Below are 22,919 nucleotides of genomic sequence, written 5' to 3' on the forward strand. Positions count from 1 at the left end.
GACCCTCTGGTTCTGGACTGCTGGAGCCAAGACCCGCGGCCCAAGGCTGAAGTGCCACGTGCTGGGCTGCCCCTCACTGGCCACTCTGTTTGGGTCCTGCTCCCCCCGGGGTTTGACCAGGGCCACAGCCTGCATCCCAGCACGAGACTCACCTGACCATGGCTCACCCTGATATAGAACCCAGCGACTCCCTATGAGCAGTGGGGTAAAGCCCAACCCAGCCTGTGCCCACAGCTCTGGCCCCCACCTTACCTGCCTCGCTCCCACCATCTGCCCTACGTCTTGCTCAGTGCCACCTCCACACCTCTGCGCATGGAGGTCTTCATCTAGTCCTCCCTCCACCAAGCACAGGTCCCGTGCCCCAAGGCTGCCTATGACCCAGGGTCTCCCAGGGACCCTCCCCCTCAGGCCTGACCCTGGCCTGGCCTGCAGGACCCGCCCCCTGCCCCGCCCCTCCGCAGTGCCTGGGCAGGTGAGCTCCTGGTAGGCTCGTCCGCCCCTCCTCCTACTCCGGAGTCCTCACCCCCAGCAGGGGGAACTCTGCGCTCCTGACCTAGTCCAGGATGCCTCAGGGATGGAGTGCGCCTGGGGCCCCATTAGGAAGGAGGTTGGGTGGGTGGGTCACACGAGAGAGAGCCCGGGGCAAGCGCAGGAGGTGCGGGGTGCGGGGTCGGGGGTAGGATATCCTGGGGGTTATCCTGGACTCTATGGGGCAGGTCTGCAGCAGCTCCGGGTCTGTCCTGGGGCCACCGCGCGGCCCCTCCAGCTCCACACCGCCTGACAAGCCGCGCCATCGCCCCTTTAAGAAGGGGTCCCGCGCCCCCTCCCCAGCTGGCCCAAGCCCCCAGCGGCTGCGAGTCGGGCTGGAGAGGGAGAGAGACGCTGCGCAGCTGTTACTCGGAGGGACGGGGCTGGGCTGGGGGACCCGGGGCTGCCGAGCAGGGCGGGACAGAGGACTGGCTGGGGCTTCGGGGTGGGAACTGGCCGGCCGCGATCTCGAGTCTGTGGGGCGGGGCCGGGGCTGCAGCGGGGGGCGAAGGGAGGGGCGCAGGGACTTCGGGGACCTGGGATCGCGGGCCGGGCAGGGCGGAGCCCGGCAATGGGGGGGAGGGACGCTGCAGAGTGGGGCGGGGCCGGGGCCGGGGGCTGGGGGGGCGGGAATGGGGGGAAGTGCAGGGCGGGGGCTGCGGGCCCAGGCGCCGGGCTTCCCGCGCGCTGGTGGCACCTGGTCCAGACTCGCAGAGGCGGCGCCCGCGGGCCGGGCCGGAACCATGGGCTGCTGCTCCGGCCGCTGCGCGCTCATCTTCCTCTGCACTTTCCAGCTGGTGAGCGGCGACCCCCTCCTCGGGCCCGGTAGTCCCAGCGCACTGGGGGAGCCGGACGCCGTCCCCCACACTCAGCCCTGCCCACTGGGTCCGCGATAGCCTCTGGCGGCTCCCGATTGGGCATGGCTCGGACCCGCGCGCTTCTGCGGCCGAAGTTCCCCGCCGTCCGGGTGGGGTGGGAAGCCAGCGCCCTATGTGCGACCCCTACGGCCCCTCCGTGCGCCCCGGCGCGCCCCGCCGTGTGTGCGCGCGCGGAGTTCGGGCTGCGGGCGCAGTGCGGGGCGGCCGCGGGGTCCGGAGCGACGGGGCGGGTACTGGGGAGCCGCTGGAAGTGCCTGTCGCGGAACAAAACCCTCCCCGCGGGAGCGCCGGGCCCCGCGATCTCCAAGTCCCGTGGGCGCGGCGGGGAAGGGGCGCCGCTGCGCGCGGTGTCCACGCGTGTCGGAAGGTATGTGTGGCCCCGGGTGCGCGCGCAAGGAGCGTTGCGAGGGTGTGTGCGTGTGTGTGTGTGTGTGTTTGTGTGTGCTCCCTTTCCGAAGGCAGCACTAGGCAATGAGTGAGCCGCGGAGTCCAGTTTCTGAGACCTGACAGCCCCTGGCGGCCAGGGTGCTTGTGAATTTGGGAGTGTGTGTCTGTCTGCATGTCTGCCTGTGTGTCTGTGTAGGGGTGTGTGAGCCCCGCCGTGCCCACCCCTGACGCCCCCGAGCTGGAGGAGGAGGCCCCTCCCCTTTGCCCTGGCCTTGAGAGTCTGGAGCGGAGAAGAGGGTTGAGCCTGTGCACAGGGCTGTGCTTCCCTGTCTTTTGTGTCCGGGCCCTCTGGATGCAGAGCTTTGTTGGAGGACTTGAGCATCCCTCTGCCAAGTTTCAGTTCTGCCTTTGGAGCTTCAGGAGCTCCTGCTGCCTAAGGGGAGGGCGCTAAACAAAGGTGGAGGCCCCTGGGCTGGGGAGGAGATGCTGGTGAGCCCCTGGGTCTCTGGTCTTAAAAGGGAAATGCTGCTTTGTCCAAGATCCCTGGGTGTGCTCGTAGCTCAGCTGGCAGGGTGCTTTCTCTGGAGCTAGAGGGCCACGGAGGAGGAAGGGGCTTGCTTCAAAGAGGCTGTGAGGGGCTTCCCTGGTGGCTCAGTGGTTAGGAATCCACTTGCCAACGCAGGGGACACGGGTTCGAGCTCTGGTCTGGGAAGATCCCGCATGCCGTGGAGCAACGAAGCCCGTGAGCCACAACTACTGAGCCTGCGCGTCTGGAGCCCGTGCTCCGCAACAAGGGAAGCCACCGCAATGAGAGGCCCACACACCACAACAAAGAGTGCCCCCGCTCGCTGCAACTAGAGAAAGCCTGCGCGCAGCAACAAAGACCCAACACAGCCAAAAATAAATAAATAAATAAATAAAAAAGCAATTAGGGCAATGCCTGGTAACTATTAAAAAAAAAAAAAAAGAGGCTGTGAGCAGGAAGTCCTCCTGCACCCACGGCCATGCACGGATGCGGGTCCTGTCCTTTGTCTGGGGGCAGGACTTCTGTCCAGGCTGGCAGCGGGCAGAGATACACAGGCCCACCTGGAGGAAGGAAGGAGCTGCTGGAGCTTCCCTGTGGGGCAGGCTCAGTGCTGTGGCAGCGAGGGGCAGGGCTGGCAGGGATTGAGGAGGAAGGTGGGCGGTCTGGGGGTTCTGCTGGACAGATATGGCTGAGAGAGAGCCCGGGCCTGCAGAAGGCGTGAGGGCCCAGGGGCTGTTCCACTGGCCATAGGGAGCTATCCCGGGCCTTGGAGCAGCGGTGTCACTCAGTGTCTTCTGGTGGACGGTACACAGGGCCCACCACAGGCCTCTGGAGGTCTGGCTGCAGCTGTGGGGGAAGGGCTATCTAGGCTTGAGGGCAGCAGGGTTCCCCTGGATGGGGGCTTCCTGCAGACTCTTTAGTCTCAGCCAGGCGAGCCCTAGGCCCGGGACGGAGCTGTGTCCCCATGCGGCCAGTGGCCACAGCTAAGGGCAGCGGACAGCTGCAAAAGGCCTTCTGTCCCGGCCGTGCACCTGTCCCTCCTCTGCCGGGTGCAGGGGGCAGCGGAGTAGGAAGAGGTTTGATGCCGCCCACCGCTCTGGTCACTGTGGGGGGCGGGGCGAGGGAGCCGAGGGGGAAGCCGTGTGGGGAGTCCTCTGCTTTCTTTTCTCTTTTTGACAAGCGTGAGAGTTTTCTTGTTACCCAACTATGGAACAAAGGCCTGAACATCTCAGAGCCTTCTCCCTGAAGAATAGCGTGACCTTTGCCCGCTCTGAGCCAGCTGCAGCACCCTGAGGCCCTTTCCCAGGCTGGGTCCTGGCTCTGATGGGAGCCAGGGCCCAGCGAGGGGTTTGGGACCAGTGAGCAGGCCACGGGGGCACTGCGGAGAGCTGAGCCTTCCGGTACCTTGGCTTAGAAACGAAAGACGCGCCCACCAGCCCCACCCGTGCTGGCCACCCCGCCAGCTGCGGAGTCTCTCTGGCAAGCAGACCCTGGGGGCCGCCCTCAGACTTGGAGAGACTTCAGCAGAGATGCACAGCCAGGCTGGCCCTGAGTCTGGGCCTCACAGGACCGTGCCGGCAGCCGGTGATGGGTGGGGGTGGGGTAGGAAGGGGATCTGGGGCACCCTCACTCCGCCTCCCCGCCCCGTGCATGGCACCCCGGGGGAGTTCAAGCAGGGCAGCCGTCCCTGCCCATTGGTCAGGGGCTTCTGGGCACCATAGGGGAGGCCTGGGGCTAAGACTGAAATTTCATTCTGTGTCTAGAACAGGTGCTGTTGGCCAGCTCTGCCCCGAGGGCTGTGTGCGTGTGCGTGTGTGCTCGTGTGCGTGTGAGTGTGTGCACATGTGTGCTCGTGTGTGCTCGTGTGTGAGTGTGAGTGTGTGCATGTGTGTGCGTGTGTGCATGTGCGTGCGTGTGTGTGCACGTGTGTGCTCGTGTGTGCGTGTGGATGTGCGTCTCTTCTTCCCTGCTCCGCGGAGCTTCCCACCACAGTGTAGGCCGTTCACGCGTGGCCCCTCCCCCTCCTTTTGCACCGCCTCGGACCTTGGCCCACCCACCCTCCCTGCCCTCTTCTGCGGCCAAGGGTCTACGTGGCTGTCCTCCGTGGAGACTGCCAGCGTGGGGTCGAGTCCACCAGCCCGCGGCTGCCCAGTCAGGCGGGGCCGGGCTCTCGTGAGGCAGCAGAGGCAGGCCCTCTGCCCTCAGATGCCTGTCTCCTTGCCCAAAATCTGTGTAATTGAGGAGCTTCAACGTGCAGGCCTCCTCTGGGCACCGGGGGCCACGCCGAGATGCGGCAATTGAGCCCTGATGGGCGAGGAGGCTCGTTCGGGGCTAGGCACTGGCCTAGCCCAGGCGACATCTGTAGACAGACGGCCAGACAGACCCTCCTGCTGCCCCGGGTCAGCGCTGCTGACATTGACACGGAGTGGACTGAGTCGCGGGCGTGTGAGAATGCGAGGCACCTGGGGAGAAGTGCGTGTGGTGGGGCTCCCGCAGAGACAACTGCACGCGGAGGACCCAGGTGAGGCAGGAGTGTGGCTCCGGGAGTTGAGAGATGCGGGGTCTCGGGGACGCGGCAGTGAGGGTCTGTTGGGGGGGAGGGGCGGATGGCAGGGCCCGAGCCCACGCGTGGAGCTCAGACTTTGTCTAAAGGGCGTGGGCATCCCTGAAGTGGGGTGTCCCCAAAGGCCTGGGGGGGCTGCTGGCGCCCACCTGCCAGGGGACAGGCTTCCCTGGACACAGTCCAGCGGACTGCGGAGGGGGCTTATTGACTGCTCACCCTCGTGCCCTGAAGCTGGCCCAGTTCACTGCCAAGGTCTCCACTCTGTGCCGTGGCTCTGTACCTACTGTGTGCTTCCTCCTGTCGGGGAAGAGCATTCTGGCGCCTCTCCCTGGGGGTCCTGTCTGGCCACTCTGCTGCGGGACGCCATCCCGCTGGAAATTGCCTGATATGATGCCCTGTTGTGGGTCTGCTCTCGCCTCCCCACTCCCCACTCCAGCTGTCTTCTAGGGCAGACCCCAGCCCCGTGCAGGACATGCTTGGAATGCCGCCTCCCCGACACCTCTTGGAAATAGCTGTTACCTGGTCCGGACCAACCGCAGTGGCTGGGCAGTGCCCAGGACGCACCACAGCAGCTGTTTCCTGGGGGCTGGCGGGGGTCCCGTGACGGCTCCAGGACACAGGCCTGGAGCAGCGGAGAGGAGGGGGTCAGGGGAGGGCCAAGCACCCTGGCTGCAGTAGGGGCTTCTGTGGCCAGCAGGCCTGGTGACCACAGGGCCAGTTCACAAAGGCTCACCTGGCTGGGCTCTGTCCTTCAGTGCCGGGGGCCACGTGGGAGGGAGGCTACCCCTCGCTGCCCCGTCCCGCCCACTCCCCTCTGCCCCAGCCCCGCTGCTGCTGGCCTCAGCCCATCCAGTCCTGAGGAGGGGCATGCAGTGACCTTGCCCACCCGGCTGTGAGAAGTCTGGCTTCTCCAGTGCCCGCCTGAGGCTGCCTGCGGGGAGGGGCTCCCCTCCCTCCTCCACCCTTCGGAGTCCTCCCCACCCCAGGGCTCAGCGGACGGCCCCCGACCCCACCTGCTCTGGGTCCAGATGGCTCTCTCGCCTCTGCAGCCCTCCCAGTGGCAATGAGTGCTGGACACACAGTGGGCCCACGGGGACATTGTGGAGTGCAGCCACGGGCCGTGCTGATTTGCTGTCCTTTCTCTGCCACCGTCCTTCTGGGATGTGCTGGTCCTCTCTGCCCTTGTTCGCCGCACCTTCCTTGCCATGAACACAGATGGGATGGCATCTGGGGTGCAGTGGCTTTGGTCGTACTTTCTCCTGGTGATGAGCTCAGCCCCACAAACATGATGAGTGAATGAATGTGTGAGGGAATGAATGAGTGAATGACGGAATGCTTTCTGAAGTCACGACCAAGCTCAGATCTGGTCCGTCTCCCCTGCGTATAAAACGGCAGGTTTCTTAGGCATATCTGATTCCCTGGCGTTGGTCCTCTGTCGGCCAAGCCTGCAGGGCTGGCGTCCACAGAGCGGGGGGTGGGAACGTCCTGGAAGGAGAGGCCCCAAAGCGGTGAGAGAGCCCCGCAGACGGGGAGGGTGCTGATCTGGGGGCCCAAGGAGCCCAGTGTCCCACTTGACCTTCCTGCCCCACGTTTGCTGTTTGGCCCTGCAGCCCCCGAAGTTAGAGCAGCCCCCGTGTTCCCGTTCTGCAGGTGAGGAAGCTGAGGGCGGGGGCTTGTTCCAGGAGGGGCACCCCAATGGTGATGCTTCCAGGCCCGTCGACTTGTTTGGAGATTTTTGTTGAAGAGCCGAGACCGCAGTGGGCGCTGGATGGTGGTGATCAGGCAGGAGCGGGACCTGGGGCTCCTAGGGGTCCGCCGCCCCTCACACGCCTGCCCTGCTCCTAGGTCACCGCCCTGGAGCGGCAGGTGTTCGACTTCCTGGGCTACCAGTGGGCACCCATCCTGGCCACCTTCACCCACATTGTTGTGGTCATCCTGGGGCTCTTTGGCACCATCCAGTACCGGCCTCGCTACATCGTGGTGGTGAGTCCGCTCTGCTCCGGCCCTTCTCCTGAGGGCAGGGGGGCCGGGATGACCGGCATGGGGGGCTTCAGTGACAGTACTGTCCTGGAAGCCATCAGAAAACCTGGAAAGGCCCGGATCTCAGCCGCACAGACCCCCAGGCTCAGACCTTCCCACAGCCTGGACATCTGAGTTCTGACCTGGAAATTGTGGCTTCAGGGTTGCTTCTGGGAAACTGAGCTGCAGAGCACCTGCCAGGGGCCCGAGGCGGAATTGGAACCCAGCGTGTCTCAGCACCCCCTCCCTGCCCGTGGTCCCGTGCCCCTGACCGTCCTGCCTCTGGAGAAGCTCAAACAATGTGCAGAAAGTTTTGCTCTGAGCAGAGTAGCATTTTCGTTCAGTGCAGATCAAAATAATTGGTCTGGATCAGGTTTGCAGCAAACCCTCCTGTAAAGGCCCCACAGTCTCGTGGAAGGTACTCAGCCCTGTCATGGCCCAGACACAGCCTGAGCAGTGCCGCACAATGGGCGGGGCTGCGTCTCAGTAAAACTTGACGAAAGCAGGTGCCAGCTGGCAGCCCTCCCCGCTGCAGGCAGCTCTCGGGGGCGATCTTCGGGGTGGATTTTGGGGGTGCTCTGCCCTTGCTCATCATTGGTTCATGTGGCATGGGCCACGGGCACCTCTGGGCCAGGACACCAAGCTCGGAAAGTGTGCTCTGTGCTGGCTCCCTCCTGCCTGCTGTTCCCCATCTCCTAGGTGTTCCCCGGCCCCGCGGGGGCAGGAGACCTGTCACCCTTTTGGCACAGTGTGGGACCTCTTCCCGGTGGGCTCAGGGGCGCCCTCCTCCAAACGGAGCATCCTGGGCTCCAGACTTAGGGAGCAGAGCCCCCCACCCTGCAGAGGCCTTGTCCTCCAAGGGGGAGATGCAAAGTTACATTCCCTCCCCCCACCCCCTCCCCCGCCCTCTCTTGTCTCCACAGTACGCAGTGTGGGCGGCCGCCTGGGTCACCTGGAACGTCTTCATTATCTGCTTCTACTTGGAAGTGGGGGGCCTCTCAAAGGTGAGTTAAGTCATGGGAAATTCACGCAAACGGAGGGGATCTTGGCGAGGGCCCGGGGGCACTGGAGGCGTTTGCTTGTTTATCGCGCGGCTCCCCAATGGTGGCAGAGGCTGGGTCTGTTCATGGTTCTGTCCCTCACACCCTGAAGAGTCCCGGCCCATAGCAGCGACTCAGTAAAGTTTTGGGGAAAGATCAGTGATCTGATGGATGGATGAGGGGCTGTGGGCATTGGTTGGCAGGTGGTCTCCAGCTGGGAGTAGATGCACCAGGGAAGGCTTCCTGGAGGAGGGGGCCTGGAACCTGGGCAGCACCTGGAAGGAGAGTCAGGGCTGGGGAGCCGGAGCAGAGACCAGCCTTTGCAGAAGGGTGCAGGTGGGAACACCGCCGGGGCGGCCAGGCAGAGGGGATGCCGTCCTCCTGCCCACCCTCTGGGCTGCTCCTTCAAACGCTGATAAAGTCCCCAGGTCCCCCCTGCAGGGGAGGGGACACCTCATCCAAGGCATGTTCTGCTGGGAGCATCAGTGTGAGCAAAGCCTGCCTATGCAGCTGATTCAGGCACTTCACACAAAGCACTTTATTTCATCTTTGCCCAAAGCTCAGAGGGGAGTCTAAGAGCCAGGAGTGGGGTGGCACGGGTGGGCAGTGGGGCAGATGGCCCCTGCTTCCTGGGACCACACCTGGGCAGCAGTGGGGGAGACAGAGGTTAGTTCAGACACACCTGAAATGGCAGCGTTGGCCTGAGACGCAAAGGAGGGGCCCAGGGCACCGTTAGAGTGTGTCCTGGGGGTCTGTCCTGGGCGGGGAGGCCTTCCTGGAGGACGGGGCGTGAGCCGGGGGCCCATGGCAAGCACAGGGAGGCCTTCCCTGCAAGGGAATGACTGGGAGGGCCTTGGTGACCCCTGCTCCCGATGGCTGGAGCCCAAGGGGCCGGGGCATGGGAGGCGGGAGGGCGGAGTACCCCTTGCCCTTCTCAGGGAGCCCATCTGGGATGCAGTGGGTGGGGTTTGGCTCTGTCCCTGGTGCTGACCTGGTCCCCCCATCCCCACCCCTCCCCCAGGACAGCGGGCTCCTGACCTTCAGCCTCTCCCGGCACCACTCCTGGTGGCATGAGCATGGCCCGGGCTGCGTGCACAAGGAGCCGGCGGCCAGCCTGGGTCCCCCGGACAGCCAGGCCCTGGTGCCAGGCATCGGCTGCACCCTGGAGCATGGCTACGTGGAGGCCCTGCACAGCGCCCTGCAGATCCTGGTGGCGGTGAGTGCGGGGGAGGGGAGGTCGGGGCAGGGGGAGGGGCTCATCCTGCTGTGGGACCAGGTCTCAGCCTTTCCTGTGGAGGCAGAGGAGGTCCTCTTCACACCATCCCTGCCGAGAGGTTAAGGAACCGCACCCCCACCCCCACCTGTGTGGCCTGGGCCACCTGCTCCGCAAAGTGGGCTCAGAACCAATTCCAACCCCAGGGCTGGCGTGAGGATGAACCGAGGGGACAGAACCTGAAGCTTCTGATGATGCAGTGGGGTCGGGTGGGCGGGTAGGACCCTCCGTGAGGGGGATCAAGGTGAAGGCTCCTGCAGTCCCACCCCCCCCCCGGCGGCAGCGTGGCAGGGGAGGGGCCCTGGGGAGCTCCTCCACAACCTCCTCCAAGTCACAGGGTCTGTTTCCGTACCCGACAATCTGACTGTGGGGGCCGGGGCGGGGGAGACGCAGCCTGGCCTGCACGCTGGCCTCTTTCTGCTCCTGCGGCATAGAGAGGGGTGTAGCTTCCGCGAGTAAAAATACAGGATGCCCAGTGAAATTTGAATTTCAGATAAACAGCAAGTTTTAGTGTAAGCGTGTTCCATGCCATGTTTGGGACATACTTATACTAAAAATGGTTTCATTCTGTATCTGAAATTCAAACTTAGTCGAGCATGGGGTATTTTGTCTGCAGCTCCAGAGAAGTGGTCAGACGGGAAGGGCCGGAGCGGGCTGGGCCAGTGCCTGGCCGCCCCGGCTGACTCCAGGGCTTGGGCAGGACGGGTGCGGCCACTGGAGGGCGCTGGTCAGACCTGGAGGTCTGACCTGACTGCTTGGGTGCACGCAGGCCAACAGCACCGTGTCCGGGGGTGGGGGGGATGCTGGGTTTATAGCACGGACGCTCTGCGCCAACAGCTGACATTGGAAACTGAATGCCAGGTCTAGGGCCTTCCCTGGCAGAACAAACGTGACAGGCCGGGTGCCTCTCGAGCTCCCAGGGCTCCCTCCCCTCCTGCTCCCACAGGTCCTGCAGAAATCCAGACTTCGGGCGTCTGGGTGCTGCCCGTCCCTCGGGTGCTGGGACATTCTCTCTCCCACCGTGGCTCATTCACTGAGGCAAAAAGAGGGCTCTGGTTTTCCTAAAATACTTGGGAACCTGGGTGCGTTCCTCGAAAGGAGAAAGAACCGCTTGCCAAGGATACAGGTCAGAGCTTCTGAAATCACGTACAGAATCTGTGAAAAGGCAACAGGAAGGAAGCCGGAAAAGAACAAAGGAAGATTCTCCTGGGCGTTTCTGACTGCGCGTGATGGCAGAGACAAGAGACCCCTCACTTTTATCCTTCATCCCCAGGGATGGGGTTTTTTTTTAATATAATTTTTATTTTATATTGGGGTATATTTGACTTACAACACTGTGTCAGTTTTAGGTGTAGAGCAAAGTGGTTCAGTTATATGTATACATATATCCATTCTTTTTCAGATTCTTTTCCCGTATGGGTTATTACACAATATCGAGTAGAGTTCCCTGTGTTATACAGTAGGTCTTCAGTGGAACGCCGGCTTCTAGATACCAGTCAGCCCTCTGCTGATTGCTTTTGAGGGTCCAGGAGCAGCAGACCCTTGCCTGCACAGTCGGCCAGTGCTGGGGGGCGGGGCGGGCAGGTCTGAGAGCCTCGCGGAGGAGCTGGGCCGGATCCCGAGCGGGCATGGGAGGGGCGGTGGGCGGGCAGAGGTGTGGCAGGCGGGGCGGCCTCCCCCAGCGCCCCGCCCACCGCGGAGGAGCAGGGCTGCGGAGGAGTTTTCAGCACCTTGGCCAGCTCTCGGGCGTTGGGAGGCGGCTCAGGTTTGCCTTTCAATGGCAAGGAGACCGGCACAGAGGAGGCCCCTGACCTGCAGCCTGGCAGGACGGGCTTCTGAGCCCTTCCAGCTCCATCTCCTCCTTCAAGGCATATGGGGCGTCAAGGGAGGCTGTTGGGCTTGTTCTTTGGTGAAAGTAACCCCCCTGAGGTCTTGCCACTGCTGATGGAAGGCCAGTCTCTCCTTCCCGTGGCCCTTTGCCCCTGAAGCTGCACCGCTGGCTGGCTTCCTGTCCCCTGCCCCCGACCCCCGGCTGTGGTTGCCCCACAGACAGACCCCACCACCCTCTCTCAGAAGACCCGCTGCAGCTCCTCCATGGCAGGTTCCCCCCATGAAACATCTTTTCTGCTTATTCCCCGGATCAGTCAGGGCCCCAGCCAGTGATGATGCACTCGGCTTAGGTTAATTCCCGGGGGCAGGTGAAGGGGCTGTTCTAAGCATAGGTGCCACGTCGGGGACCCCACGGGATGTCCCCCTCCCCTGGGGCTCGTGGCTGAGCTGTCGGCACCCCGGCCTGAAGGGAGGTGGGGGGGGGAGTTGTGCTGGCAGAGAAGGGGCTGGGGGGTACGAGCCCTTCTTCTCCCCTCCCCCCTCCCTCCAGTTTCCTGCTGGGCTCCCCATGGGCCACCCCAAGCTGGAGGGCGCTGGTGGACACCGGCCACACCATGCAGGGTGGGGAATGTGGAGGGAGCGCCTGCGGGGGCAGGTGGGGCACCTCTGACCCACCACTACTGGAACCTCACTCTGTGCTATGTCCTCGGGGTCGAGACCACTGCTTGCTATGGGGGGGACCAAAGACAATAGGCGATGCCCCAGAGGATGCAGGGCTGACCTACAGGGCAGAGAGAGGCCAGAGGGCATGACTTCGCAGTCCTGGGCCACCTCTCAGGTTTCCAGCTTCTGTGGAAGAGGTGCCCCTCCCGGATGAGCTGGGGCGGGGCTGCCCCTCCAGGGGTCCTGCGAGCACACGGGGCTGTGGGCCTTCCACGGGACCCTGTGGCTTCAAGATGCATTTTGCTGCCCACTCCGGGCGCCCTGTGCATTGTCTGTCAGCCCCAGCAGAGGGTCAGGGCTGGGCCCCTCGTTCTCATCAAAGAGGATGCAGTAAACACCATGCATGGAGTAACTCCCCCCTCCCCCGTGCTTACCATCACCCGGGCTGTGGGCAGTGCCGGCCTTGCCCCGTCTCAGCTGGAGCCCTTTCTGCTGCAGTGGCCCCGGCGCCCGGGCGTCTGTGGGGGTTTAATGCAGGCCTGTCCTCTTTGCCCTGAAGTCCGAGCACCCTCTGAGGAGCCTGGCTAATGAACGTCTGCCAGGCCAAGCCCTCAACTCCAGCCAGCCCCGTCCACTCTGCCCAGAATTGCCCGCTGCACCAAGTCCTCGGTCTGTCTGCCCTGCACTGCCACACAAACCATGAGCTTGGCTGGCTCGAAGCTTCTCTACCATGGCTTCCCAAGGGGGAGAAACCTGGCAGTTGTCTGCTTACAGCGAGAGGTGCTGGGGAGGATGGCTTGGCTGTGACAGGGGTGTCAGCCTGTGGGGGCACGGTCAGCATGGGGGACCTCCGGGCTGCAGTCATGTGTCTCCCAGGGCTTCTCTCTGCATCTCATCCCCCCTTCAAGCAGGGGCTTGGTCAGCCCCACTGGGGAGTGGACGCCGCCTGGAACTCCAGAGCTAAGGAGGCTGGCAGATCACTCCCCTTGATCAGTGTTACAGACAAGGACACCGAGGCCAGGAGGGGCAGTGGCTGCGTGGTTAGGACGCGCTGGGGCCCACGTCCCACGATGATGCTTCAGTGGCTCCCGGGGCCTCACCCTCAGTGACCTCTCCATGTCTTTCAGCTCGTGGGCTTCGTCTGTGCCTGCCGCGTGGTCAGCGTTGTCACCGAGGAGGAGGACAGCTGTAAGTGTGCGACCACCAGCCTCCCACAGAATGCTGTTAGTGACCTGCTGGCCCCATCAGGCAGTGGGGGAGGGAAAGAGAAGCTGAGGGCTGGCCACAGAGGCCTGAGACCTGGCCTCTTAAATGGGTCCCCGTGCCACGGAGGTCCTGGCCTGAGCAGAGACAGGGGAGGCCCTGGGCTGTGGGCACCAGGGGTCAGTGCACCCCCAGCTCCTCCAGTCTGAGGGCTCCTGTGCTGCGGGTCTGCCCCCAGCGATCCCCACAGGTGTCACAGGCGGAAGGCTGAGCTCTGACCTACAGAGGAAAGTCCCCCCACCCCGTGCCCCCTTGCAGCTGGGAACTGGCCCACCTTCAGGCCCAGTGCTAGCGGGGACGCATCTGAGGGGAGTTCGCACATCCCCCTCCCGTGAGCCCTCTTGACTTTTCCTCTGATTTGCAGCATCAACACTCGGGTGCCCTCGCCAGCCCTGACCACCCCAGGCTCTGACGGGGTCTCGCCAGGGTAAGCCGGGGCTGGGCGCACCCAGGGGGCCCACAGCTCCTGTGGGCAGAACCTTCCCTGGGATCTGAATCAGAATTCAGAGCCTCTGTTCCCAGAGGTCAGGTGGCCGTGGGGTAGGCGGCCCACGTGTCCTTCAGAGACCAGACTCAGTCCTGGACCAGCCCCCAGCTACCCTCGGTCCTGGTGCTGGGTGGCCCCAAACCATCGCTCAGCCCACAGCCGGCTGGGAGGAAACAGAAGGGGCTTCCTGTATTGGTTACGTTAAAACGTTTTAGGACGGGAGCCAGCCCTGGGGTTCAGAAACGCGTTAGCTTTGCCCAGCAAGCCCCGGCTGCCCATGTGCTGTGCAGACACAGCTTTGAGGCGCTGTGATTGGGACAGCCCGGCAGGGCACGGGGCAGCCCCCCGCTGAGAACGCCAGCATCCTTTGAAGCTTTGCACCCAGCGGGAATTCACCCTCTGCTCTCCAGTCTGGGCGGCCCGCGGCCCCTCCCACCTCTGCGTCACCGCCTGAGTGTTTGCACTTGGGAACGTTCTCCACTCTGCCGTCCTGTCCATTGTTTGGGTTTGTTTTATTTGGGTCTTGGTTTCTTTCAGTTGACTTCATTGGTGGATCTGACCCACTTCCTCTCTGCCATGTCAGTGAAAAGCCTTCCAGCCTCTCGTTCGAGCAGGCATGCCTGTAAGCATGGCCGCAGAGCCGGCCCCGCTGGCCTGGCCGATCCGGGTAGCGTAGCCGCCAGGCTCCTCTCCTTGGGGAAACCTCACCAGGCGTCTGTCTGCCTGTCCATCCATCATCCATCTGTCTGTCCATCCCCCACTTTCGCACTTGCTCCGTGCCGGCTCTGGGCCAGGTGTGGGGCGCAGAGGCTCTGCCCCCGTGCCCAGCAGAGCCTGTGGGAGTCGGGGCTGAGGGGACACTGAGAGGCCGCCACCCAGGAGAGCGATAGGGCGATTTTCTGGGTCTCACGGTGGCAGGAAATTTGAGGAGTTGGCTTCCTACCTTTGGAGGATCAGACTTTTTCCCTCTTGAAAAGCAGTGTCCACGGCCCTGACCACCCCAGGCCTCAGTGGGGGTGCCTGGGCCACTGGCCCCCCTCCTCCGAAGCGGCCTTTGCCACGGGCCCTGGCCCACATGGAATCCTGAAAGTCGGGGTCAGCAGAGGTGGCGGTGGTCCTTCTCCTGGTAGAGCTGTGCTTCCTCCATCTCACCCAGGCCCTCAGAGTCAAGCCTGCCCTTCAGGGCCCCACCTGCGGCCATCCCTGGGGACTCTGGCCCTTTTGGTAGCCCCGCAACCCTTCTACCCTATAAGTGAGGCCCCACGTCAGCTAAGGGCCATCAGAGGTAGGAGGTGTCCAGCTCCCGTGATGGGGGAGAGGCCTTGCTCAGACCCCTGAGCCAGGGCAGGGCAGCCCCCCCCCCACGACCTCCAGCTTCGGTGACCCACGCGGACGGTGAGGAGCCTCCAGGCAGCGGACCTTCCTGCCCCCGTGGCCCTGCAGGCGCCCCCAGGGTCTGGTGACTGGACGTGAGCCAGGGCGGCGGGGCCAGCGCCAGGCCGGGGACGGCTGCAACTTCTAAAGAGTTTGTTGTTTCCTTTTTCTAAAAAAAAAAAATGACACGAGAGAAAACCTCACCCCTGGCCTCCGGTAGCGCTGGGAATGCACTCCGTCTGCAGCAGGCCTGGGGCTGCTGGCCAAGGAGCCCCGTCCCTCAGATGCCCTCCCCAGGGCAGCCAGACCCCCAGGGGCTGCACACACCCATGCTGGGGCGGGGGGGGGGGTGGCCAAGGGGCCTACGAGACAGGGAAAGAGTGACCCCACCACGAGGGTCCAGTGAGCCCATGGTGACCTCCACCTGAGCGCGGTGGGAGTTAGGGTTAGGGCCCCAGGTGCTGCGGCCAGTGGGACCCCCGGGTGAGGGCTGGGCTTGCCCAGGAGCCCACAAGGCAAGGGCTTCCTGGTGACAAGCAGAGGGCACTGTTCGAGCCGCCGGGATGCAATAGTCCTAGTGCATCCCAAGGTGCCCACAAGTAGAGGATAGAAAGGAACCTGCCCTCCAGACCACCTTCCCTACCATGCAGGACCTTGGTGGACAATTACAAGTTCAGTTTCAGAAGCAGCCCAAAGCTAGTCCATTCTAAAAGTCCTTAAAATGCTGAAAAGATAAGGACAAGGGAAAGGCGGAAGGGGAAGGGGTGGTGGGAATGGCCTGGAATGGGCCTGGCCGCCGGCCGTGCTGCCGTACTGGTGAGGCGAGGCGGGGGTGGGGGTGGGGGGGGGCGAGGCGGGGGGGGGACAGACGTTTGGGGAAGGCGGTGGAGAGGGGGCTGGTGGTTCTGGAACAGAGGCTGCTGTGCACCATCTGGGGAAAACCCGCACTTTATTTTGACTCTTCCAAAGCACCCGCACACAGGGAAGATGGCTCCCACCCCGCACGCCAAGCCGCCTGCAGCTCCATCTTCCACGCTGGACTGGTCAGTGCTGGATGCGAGCTCAGCCGTGCTCAGCAAGCCACCGAGTGGGTGCCCACGTGGGGCCGGTGCTCACAGCTCCTGCTGGGGAGGAGGGCCGAAGCGGCAGCTCCAGTCGGCTTCTCCCCCCGGCTGGGGACCCTCAGCCCCCAGGGAGTTCCCTTCCCTGCCACTTCTACCCCCGGAGGATTCTTGGAGGGACCTTGGGGCTCAGAGCCCTTGGGAACCCTGAGAAGGCCACGGCTCCTGCCCCACATGAGCATTGGAGGGTCACGCACCCCTCCCCCACCCACCATGCATTTCCACCAGGCCTCAGATCCCGGGCTGAGATCCCCATCGGGGTCTTATGCTCAGGCAGACCCCAGCGCTTTCTCCTAACGAGGGCATCGTGCATTTCTTCACATGCCTCCAAAGACGTCCTCCCCTTGGCCTGGCTGCTGCCGTGTATGCCCGGCTGGACAGGAGGAATTACCCCCCTTGACCACTAGGAAAACCAAGGCGGAGATGCGCTCAAGCAGAGTGGTAGTGGCCCCCCAGGGTGCTGCGTTGAGAAGGATTCAGAGCAAATATCTGAGCACCAAGGGAAGGGATGGGGTTGATTAACAATGTCTGCCAGGACCAGGGAGGAGGAGGAGTAAGAAGTGCTGGGGTTGATTAGCAATGTCTGCCAGGACCAGGGAGAAGGAAGAGTAAGAAGTGCTGCCTTCCGCTGCGGCTGGTTCCTGCAGGTGGCCCTGCAACAGGATCCCGGGAGCCGCTGTGCCTGTGGTCGCCGTCCGGGCTGAATGCTCACCTGGCCTAAGACAGGAAGGTGCGCACGCAGCTGCGGATGGGGGCCCTGCAGATGGGGCACAGCTGCAGGCTGGGCGCACACTCGGCACAGGCCAGGTGACCACAGGGCACGAAGACGACGGCCACGGTGCGGTCCAAGCACACCCTGCACGTCCGCTCCTCCCGCAGGCGCTGCAGCTGCTCCTCCGCATCCGCGTCCCGGGCTCCGGGGGCCTCGAGAGCCACCGGCACCCTCTCGGCCCGGGCTCCGTCTGGGTCTCCACAGCGCGGACCTGTGACATCACCCCACACCCTGACCTCCACCCACTGTACTGGCCGATGGGAGGGCGGGCCAGACCGGGGGTGCCCGCCCCCCACCGCGGGATGCAGGAGCGCCAGCCCCGCCCCCACCCCAGGTGGGCCCTCTCCCTCACCTGCCTCCCTGGCGCCTTCCACCTGGACCTCTCTGCTGGGCGTGGGCAGCTCGGGCCCTGGGGGGACAGGAGCTGTGGGCGGGTAGAACAGGGGTGAGGCCCAGGTCCCCAGGGGACACGAGGCCTGGCCCAGAGACAGCAGGCCACAGGTGAGCCCTAGTGCCAGCCCGCTCCCTCACCCACGGTGCGCCAGGATCCCAGAGCCTGCTCTCCACCAGGGCGCTCGGCCCATCCAGCCCCTCGCGCCGTGGCCCTGGACGCTGTGGGCCGGGCCCCTGGGGGCGGCGAGGGAAGGCTGTGCCCGGAGGCAATGAGCAGGGAGAGGTGGGCGGTGTCCAGAGAGGTGGAGGTACCTCCGGCCCCTGCTGCCCGGCCCCCGTCCTCTTCCTGGAGCAGGTCGGCCACCAGCTGCGACGTGGACACGCCGGTCGGCACCACCTGGCGGTACTTACGCTGCAGCAGCCCTTGCACCTGGCCCCGCCCGAAGCCCATCCGGAGCACGGCCTGCACTGCTGGGCACTGGGTGCACGCGGGCCGCTCCTGGCCGCCCCCGACATCTGCAAGGCAGGGCGAGGGGGGCTGGACCGAGGGCAGGCAGGGGCCAGGGCCTCGGGGTCCCGGCAGAGAGGCAGCGGCCCGCCACTGTGGCACGTCACCAGGGCCACCTCAACACAAGGGCCCCTGTGGCCATCACAGCCACTCCATCCATGTCCAAGTCAGGGCTGTGTTCCCAGGGCCTGTGTCAGAGGTGCCGCCACACCGGGAAGATGGAAACCTGATCACCAAAGCAGCCACGGACAGAACCCGACTATGTGCCAGGCGCTGCTCCCGGGGCGACACACAGACCCCTGTTTAATCCCAGTCGAGGCTGGCACCAGCCCCATTGCACAGCTCATGGCACTGATGCTCAGAGAGCACAGCCGGGACCTGAACCCTGGAGCCCCTCAGACCCTGCGCCCGCCCACCCCCCGCCCGGCACTGATGGAGAGCAGAGCTCCGCGCCGCCGGCCCCTCTGGGCTGGGGATGGCGGCCGCTCGGCTCTCGGGCGTGGTTGGCTGCCGCCCCGGCAGAGGCTGCCCGGTGCACGGCAGCCTCTCCCCCCCCAGACCCCTGTGCCAGCCTCAGGGTTGGCTGTGCGCGCAGCGGCCAGCTCAGGGGTAGCAGGGGATGGCTTTGGCCTCCCTGGAGCCCCGGACACACACGCAGTGCCTGTGTGAAGCCCCCCGTGAAGCAAGCCCAGGCAGCACCCTTCACTCTCCCTAATGTCCTGTAGGGGGGATACCCAACGGCCCGGCCATGGTGCAGGGGGGAGGCGCCCCAGGGAGCCAAGCTCAGGCTGCGTGTCCCGGCTCACCTGAGGGCGTGGCGGGACCTGCGTCTTCTGGTTCCTCTGAACGGTCCTGGAAGGAGCCAGAGAATACCTGTGCCCCGAGTAGGCGGAGGAGCAGGGGCCGGGGGGACCCTCACCACCCACCCCCCAGAGCCCTAGGGCAGGCAGGGCTCACCCAGGAGCCCGGCACGCGGCAGCAAGACTCCTGGATCCTGCAGACAAAGTCCCTTCCTTTTGTCCGGAGCAGGAACTCACACCTGAGGAAAGCGGGTTCAGAAGCCCCGTGGGCGGTGGGCTGGGGCTGTCAGAGGACCCCCCGCACTGGCCAGGTCCGGCCCCGTGGACCCCTTGGGCCAGGGTCGTGCCTTCGGCCCCCGCTTCCCCCACCGCCCCTGCGGGGGCAGCTGGGGCTCCGGGGTGGTGGGCGCTTGCTGGGAAGCTGTTTTGGAGACAGACTCTTGAACATCAAGGGAGAAAGAGCAGAAGCGCCGTCCCCAGAGAGTCCCCCCCACCCCGGTCCCTGAGACTCGACAGCCCCGGGACTGGGGAAGGGAGGCTGGCCCGCGGAGCCCGTACCTGGGGAACCACCTGGCATGCTCAGTCCAGGGGTCGTCGCCTTGCTCCCAGCTCTGCAGACCCCCGTAGCAGAAGAAGCACCTCACCTTGTCCTGCTGGCCTGGGAGGGGGCCAAGACACTGGTCCTCACCACGCCTGGCCCCTTGCACGGCCTGGTGTGTCCCCCAGGGCTAGGGCTGGGCGCTCCCAGGTGGCCTTTCCTTCTGGGGCAGGGGCTCTCTGGAGTTGCTTGTGAGCCTTGGAGGCTCCCACTGGCCTCTGCCACCCCTTTGCCCAGCGTTCTCCTCAGAATTCACGTGTACCCCATTTTCTCGACAGTGGAATAAGGGTAACGATGTCTGGGTACTTGCCAGGATTGAGGTGCATGTTGGGGAAAGGGATGCAGGGGGCGTCCACAGTATGTATGGAAATGTGGGGGCAGAGCCCTGGTGCCTCCCACCCTGCACCTCTGCCCCAGGTGCCCCCTCCTCAGGATGGATTCCCAGTGATGGAAAGAAGGGGAACTGTCTGCTGTCAGGCTTGGTTTTAGGGGCTCACGACTCCACTGGGGGATGCGGACCCTCATCTCTCTACCCCCGAGGCCCTCACCCCTGCCTCACCCCCTACGATCAACAGATTTGGTGCAGAGAGCACAGATGAGGGGCTGCTACAGGCACATTCCACTACCAACCCTCCAAAAGCCTGTCCCTGGACTCCCGGGGGCCCTGCAGATGCCCCCATGCCCCCCCCTCCTGGCTCCCCCGTCCCACCACCGTCCCCCCAGCCCAGGCCCCTGGGACTCACCGGTGTGGAAGAAGCCAGCGGCGGCCAGCAGCTCCGGCGGCACCACGGTGCTCAGCGGCCAGTCGTAGAAGGAGGCCAGCCGCAGCTCCTCAGAGCCCATCCCCGGGAAGGCGGGCCTCGCGGATGGGGCGTCCCCGGCCCCATCTTCCTCCTCCTCCTCTGCCAGGGGGCGCAGCTGGCCCAGGATCTGCCCGTCCATGTGGTCCCGGCCTCCCCAGGACAGGGCCCTGTCGGGGCACTGGCCCCGAAGGTGGCCGCACGGAGAGTGGGGTCGGTGGTGCCCCCAAGTGGGGTGGCCGCCCGCTGCACAGCGGCTGGGCTCCAGGCCACAGCACCAGCACTTGGTCCCGTCCTCGGGCCCCATAGAGAAGACAGCAGCCGTGACAAGCTCTGTGGCAGGGATGGGCCCCTGGGCAGCCGGTTCTGGAATATGCCCAGCCAGCCTCCCCAGGGCTCCTGACCCCTGGGCCCTGCCTGGGGACAACAGTGGCTGGGCAGGCATGGTCCTGCCCCCCAGATGCCCCGGGTGGGGGGGCAGCCAGGGGACTGGGGGTGGGGGCCGCTGGGGCCCGCCACTTTCTGGAAGGGGCCAGCGCGGCAGCCTGTGTCACATGCTCGCTGCAGCGGGAGTGTCACAGGGCTCCGGGGCCACTGTGAGGGCTGCGGCTCTCACTCTGCTCTACAGGGGACGGCGGGGTCCCTTGGCACGAGGTGAGGGGCCGGAGCATGGAGACCCACCCAAGGCAGCAGAGGGCTGGTACTGGCTCTGGGACCTTGGTGGGGGGGGGGAGGGGGGGTCATGCCCTCCGTCAGCTCCGAGCTCCTGGGCAGCGTGCCAGGGGTCCTCTGAAAGCAGAAGGTTCCAGGTGATCTAAACTACACAGTCAGTGCTGCCCGGCAGGGGGAGGGCAGCTCCCTCTGCAGGGATGACATGGGTCAGCCGAGGATGCAGGGGTGCGTAGTGAAGGGCTGGGCCTATGCCCTGGACTGGTTTCCCTGGATGTTCTCGCGCTCTGAACCCTGGAGCTGAAAGGGGCTTGAGTCATCCCGGTGTCCAGCTGGGCGGGAGCCGGAGGCCCTCAGCAGGCCCTGGAGCAGCTCCTGCCCTCCGGCCTTGAAGATTCTGTCCCCTCCCTCGGCCTCAGCGTCCCAGGGGCCCAGAAGGTGGAGCCACATGTGGTGAGGTCGATCTTCCCACTTGAACTAGACCCCCTGAGGCGCTGTAACCCAGACACCGGGGATGTGTGGGGCACGTCCACAATTCCAGCTCCCTGTACCTGCCGTGTCAGGCTAGTCCTGCGGCTTCATCAGGTGCCTAGAGCTGGCCCCCCTCCCCAGGTCCGGACCCCCTGCCACCCCCTCCTTGCTACGTGTGCAGCCCAACCAGCCCAGGGTGCCCTGGCTCCTGGTCTGGGGGGCCCCAGCCCGAGCCCCTGGCCATGTGGGTGCCCCCTTCCCTGGACAGGCTGCCCTCAAGCCTGGTCACAGCCACAGGTCTGCCAATCAGCCCGAGCCCAGGGGCCCCAGCGCCCCCAAACCCAACAGTTAGGGAAGGGGGTGGAGGGCTGTAACCCCAGTGGGCAGAGCGGGGTCCCTAAGACAGAAGGGCTCTGGGGGGGAAGGGACGAAGAGGAAGACTGGACGGGGTGGCCTGCCCCCAGAGCCCCTCCCCAGAGTGCAAACCTCCTTGCTGCTCCCAAGAGCAGAGCCAAGGGGAACAGGCTCAGTGGGGACCCTGCCAAGAGTGGGGGGGAGGGGCTCACCGGCCCCAGGGCCAGGCAGGCCCAGTGAGGGTCACAAAGGGGGATGGGCAGAGGGGGGCCCCACCCGGGCCTGGAGCCCCCATGTCCCCCCAGCGGCCCTCCTCCCACCCCCCCATGGAGCTGCACGAGCCCGGCACAGAGCGAGGAGCCTGGAGCCCAGGCCCATGCCCCAGTCCTGGGAGTGGGGTGCAGTCTCGCCCCCAGGGAGACCCCTTTGACATCCTGGCTGCACTGGCCCTCTGCCCCACACGGCCAGGGTCCCATGGAGTCCTCTCCCGGCAGAGGCCTGGAGCCACCTGGTTCCCTGCAGGAAAGCCTGGTAAAGGGTGTGGCCGGTCGTCTGTGCCCCTCCCAGGCTCCTGAGCCGCAGCTGCCTGTCCTGGGCTGCAGGGGCCACTGGGCGAGGGGCGCTCGGGCAACTGGAAGGCCGGGTCTCCCAGGAGAGGGTCCTGGGGGCAGGTGGAGACGGATGGGCCCCAGCTGGGACCTCCCAGTGAGCCGCCTTGGGATTCCCGGCCCTTGCCCTCTCTTCTCCGGCTCCCCACCCTGTGCGGAAATACCGTGACCTCTGCCACTCCAACAAACGGCAGGTGTGCCCGTCCCGGGGCCCCTTCAGTAGGTTTGTCCCGGGGCCCCTTCAGTAGGTTTCTCCGGGGACGGCCCTCTGCCCTGCCCTACCCGCACCCTTTGGTGGCCGGGGAGGAGGACAAGGGTCCCCGGGTACTGGGTCTCCAGCTGCTCCGATCTCAGGAGGGAAACCGCAGCCCCCAGGTTTGCTCTGAATCCTCTGGGCCTGGGGGCTGGCTGACTCAGAGGACCCGCTCAGGTGGCCCTGGCAGCAGGGGCGGTGTCCCCTGGGGGCACATCTGAGGTCTGTCCCCTCGGATCCTGAAGCTCGGGGGTGGGGAGGGGAGAAGCAGGCTCCCTCACTTCTGGAAATTCCAAACACGCGTCCTCCAGGCGCCACCCCACCCCGTGGTGGAGCCTCACCGTGAAGGAGGGCGGGTGCCTGAGCTGACGGAGCCCCGCCCCGTCCCCCCCCCCACCTGGAAGCAGGTATTTCTGCGAGCACATCCAAGCGTGTGGCTGCACAGAGGAGGGGCTGGAGGATCACCCACAGAGCCGTGGGCATCTCGGAGGAGGACCTGCCTCGGCCTCTGTGCTTGTCTGTAGCCATGGCTGAAATTCTTGACACAAGGAATTATTTGTGTCTTACTTATACAGTTAAATAAAAAGAAATCAGGAGCTAAAAATAACTATCATATGCTTATTCCAGAAACTTCAAGAATACTGAAAACATAAAGAAAGTAAAAGTCACCATCTGAACCAGCTCTGGCAGCACCAGGGCCAGTTTTCCAGAACCGACCTTGCCCGACAGCTGCTTGGGCAT

At 64.8% G+C, this 22,919-nt stretch overlaps 2 protein-coding genes across 3 annotated transcripts; one reads left to right on the forward strand and one right to left on the reverse strand.

The window, feature by feature from the left end:
* Window positions 1-1,271: 1,271 nt before the first annotated feature.
* On the forward strand, window positions 1,272-13,428 carry NKAIN4 (sodium/potassium transporting ATPase interacting 4; the record flags this gene model as incomplete). Of its 2 annotated transcripts, XM_082362654.1 has the most annotated exons (6): window positions 1,272-1,325; window positions 6,728-6,865; window positions 7,825-7,905; window positions 8,963-9,157; window positions 12,835-12,895; window positions 13,335-13,428. In XM_082362654.1, the coding sequence occupies 6 exons, from the start codon at window positions 1,272-1,274 to the stop codon at window positions 13,364-13,366; spliced, it is 561 nt and encodes a 186-aa protein (XP_082218780.1). In that variant the 3' UTR covers window positions 13,367-13,428. The 2 variants fall into 2 exon arrangements, with proteins under 2 accessions (XP_082218780.1, XP_082218779.1); XM_082362653.1 differs by having other exon boundaries at window positions 12,835-13,403.
* Window positions 13,429-15,791: 2,363 nt separating this feature from the next.
* Window positions 15,792-22,919, reverse strand: BIRC7 (baculoviral IAP repeat containing 7; the record flags this gene model as incomplete). The annotated part of the gene is made up of 9 exons (XM_082362334.1): window positions 15,792-16,935; window positions 17,077-17,148; window positions 17,256-17,633; window positions 18,432-18,477; window positions 18,583-18,657; window positions 18,689-19,083; window positions 19,767-20,156; window positions 22,208-22,361; window positions 22,848-22,919. 9 exons carry the CDS (start codon window positions 22,917-22,919, stop codon window positions 16,670-16,672), a joined length of 1,848 nt encoding a protein of 615 aa, XP_082218460.1. The 3' UTR covers window positions 15,792-16,669.

Source organism: Balaenoptera borealis (assembly GCF_965194805.1).
Source record: "Balaenoptera borealis genome assembly, chromosome: 16".
Taxonomy (NCBI): domain Eukaryota; kingdom Metazoa; phylum Chordata; class Mammalia; order Artiodactyla; family Balaenopteridae; genus Balaenoptera; species Balaenoptera borealis.